This window comes from Quercus suber, unplaced genomic scaffold (genome assembly GCF_002906115.3).
Source record: "Quercus suber isolate HL8 unplaced genomic scaffold, Cork oak 2.0 scaffold_352, whole genome shotgun sequence".
NCBI lineage: Eukaryota > Viridiplantae > Streptophyta > Magnoliopsida > Fagales > Fagaceae > Quercus > Quercus suber.
The window spans coordinates 28280-30289 of record NW_027069804.1 but is presented as its reverse complement, the minus strand read 5'-3'; the positions used below and the strand labels follow the sequence as shown (position 1 = coordinate 30289).

General features: G+C 35.1%; 1 protein-coding gene across 1 annotated transcript; it reads left to right on the top strand.

Annotated features, from left to right (window-relative positions):
* Positions 1 to 215: 215 nt before the first annotated feature.
* Positions 216 to 1756, top strand: LOC136061781 (myosin-17-like). The gene is made up of 5 exons (XM_065760062.1): positions 216 to 323; positions 399 to 605; positions 1283 to 1420; positions 1508 to 1578; positions 1678 to 1756. The coding sequence occupies exons 1-5, from the start codon at positions 216 to 218 to the stop codon at positions 1754 to 1756; spliced, it is 603 nt and encodes a 200-aa protein (XP_065616134.1).
* The last annotated feature ends 254 nt before the right edge of the window (positions 1757 to 2010 follow it).

The following is a 2010-nucleotide window of genomic DNA, read 5'->3' as shown; positions in this document are numbered from 1 at the left end:
ATCATATATTATTTATGTTTGTGCAAAATAACAATCACGTCGGCCATTTAGCATTGAATCTGTTTCAATGAATGAACTTATTTTATAGCTTCGGATTTTTTTTGCTGGAGCAGCGAAGAAACTCATAAATTAATTTGTGTTTGATGTCATTATGCCACTCACTGAAGGTCCAGGATAACAATGACGTATTAGCTTATTGGCTATCAAATTCAGCCATGTTGCTGTTACTCCTCCAATGCACATTGAAGGCAACTGGAGCAGCAAACTTAACTCCACAACGACGAAGATCAGCATCAACTTCTCTATTTGGGAGGATGTCTCAAGTAAGGAAAGAGACATTTTATTTTTGGTACTATCATGTAGTTTGATTTTATTTTTTTTAATAATTCCAATTATAGGGGCTTCAAGTGTCTCCACAAAGTGCTGGGTTCTCATTTCTTAATAGTCGGATTCTTGGTGGCTTGGATGAACTACGGCAAGTTGAAGCCAAATATCCAGTTTTGCTTTTTAAACAGCAATTCACAGCCTTCCTTGAAAAAATATATGGAATGATAAGAGATAATTCAAAAAAAGAGATCTCCCCATTGCTTGGATTTTGTATCCAGGTAACTGCAATGTTATCTTCTCCTCCCATTTTTTATTACCATATCTTTTTACTTCCATATATTAGTTTTTTGGAGATTTTATAATTGTAAAATATATATTTTTACTTCTGAAAACAACGCATCTGCCGATGAGTGCACCTTTCTCGATTTATGATTTCATTGTAAAAGCATTGAATATTTTTCCTACTATAACCTTAATCTCGAGCATAATGAGTAACAGATGAAACATGTACAAATTTCTAGTGTTTCAAGTGATGCATCTGTACATAGATACTGCTTCTTACCTGCCTTTTAATGCACCAATTTCTAGTTTAAGGGATTATGTTTCTAATAAAAAAATTGATCATTTTTCGTCTGGGCTTATCTAAGTCAAAATGGGTAATAATATAACCATGTCTGAGTCTTGAGCCATCCCAACAGTTGTGCATCTAGTCTAACCAAAAGCTAACATGTGCAAATTCCCAGTTGATAATTTGATGTACATTTGCTTGTGTTATGGTGTATGTCTTCTTGATAAGTATGTATGAGTACCAGGATAAAATAGTGTGCATACATTTGTATTTCCATTTTACAAATATTTCAAGAGGCCCGTTGTCTTGGTGGCATATGTAGTTGTAGGAGCCAGCTATATCCATGCTCTAAATTAAAATTTTTTTTCTTCATCAATTTCGACATAGGCACCTAGGACATCCCGAGCTAGTTTAGTGAAGGGACGTGCTCAAGCCAATGCTGCGGCTCAACAAGTTCTAATTGCTCACTGGCAAAGCATTGTGAAATGCATTGATAACTACTTGAAGATTATGAGGGCCAACCATGTAAGTGGAGCTTCCAAGTACAATGAGATGGGGTCATTGTTTTTGCTCTTTACACGGCTAACTCTTTTCAATATTGTGAAAATACAGGTCCCTCCATTCCTAGTTTGCAAATTATTTGCTCAGATATTTTCTTTCATCAACGTTCAGTTATTTAACAGGTAAAATTATCACTTAAGCTTTCTAGAATCCTACAACTTACTTTGATTATAGAGTATATTAAGGTATATTCACTGAAAATTTAAATTTCTTTTTTGCAGCCTTCTCTTGCGGCGTGAATGTTGTTCATTCAACAATGGGGAATACTTGAAGGCCATGATGCGACCGAGGAGGTACTAGTCATGGATCAATCTCTTGTATTCTTTCTCCATGCCTCTCTTTTGGAAGACTTTATTTAGTACCTTATTTGCATGCAGTTTGTAGGTTTGGCTTGGGATGAGATGAAGCACATTCGACAAGCAGTTGGCTTCCTGGTTTGATTCATTTATCTCATTTTCCATTCCTATTGAGGTATCTATTATAAAATGTGTCTTATTAGTCTTTTGCTTTTCATTTTTTTTCTGCAATATTAGGTCATACATTAGAAGCCCAAA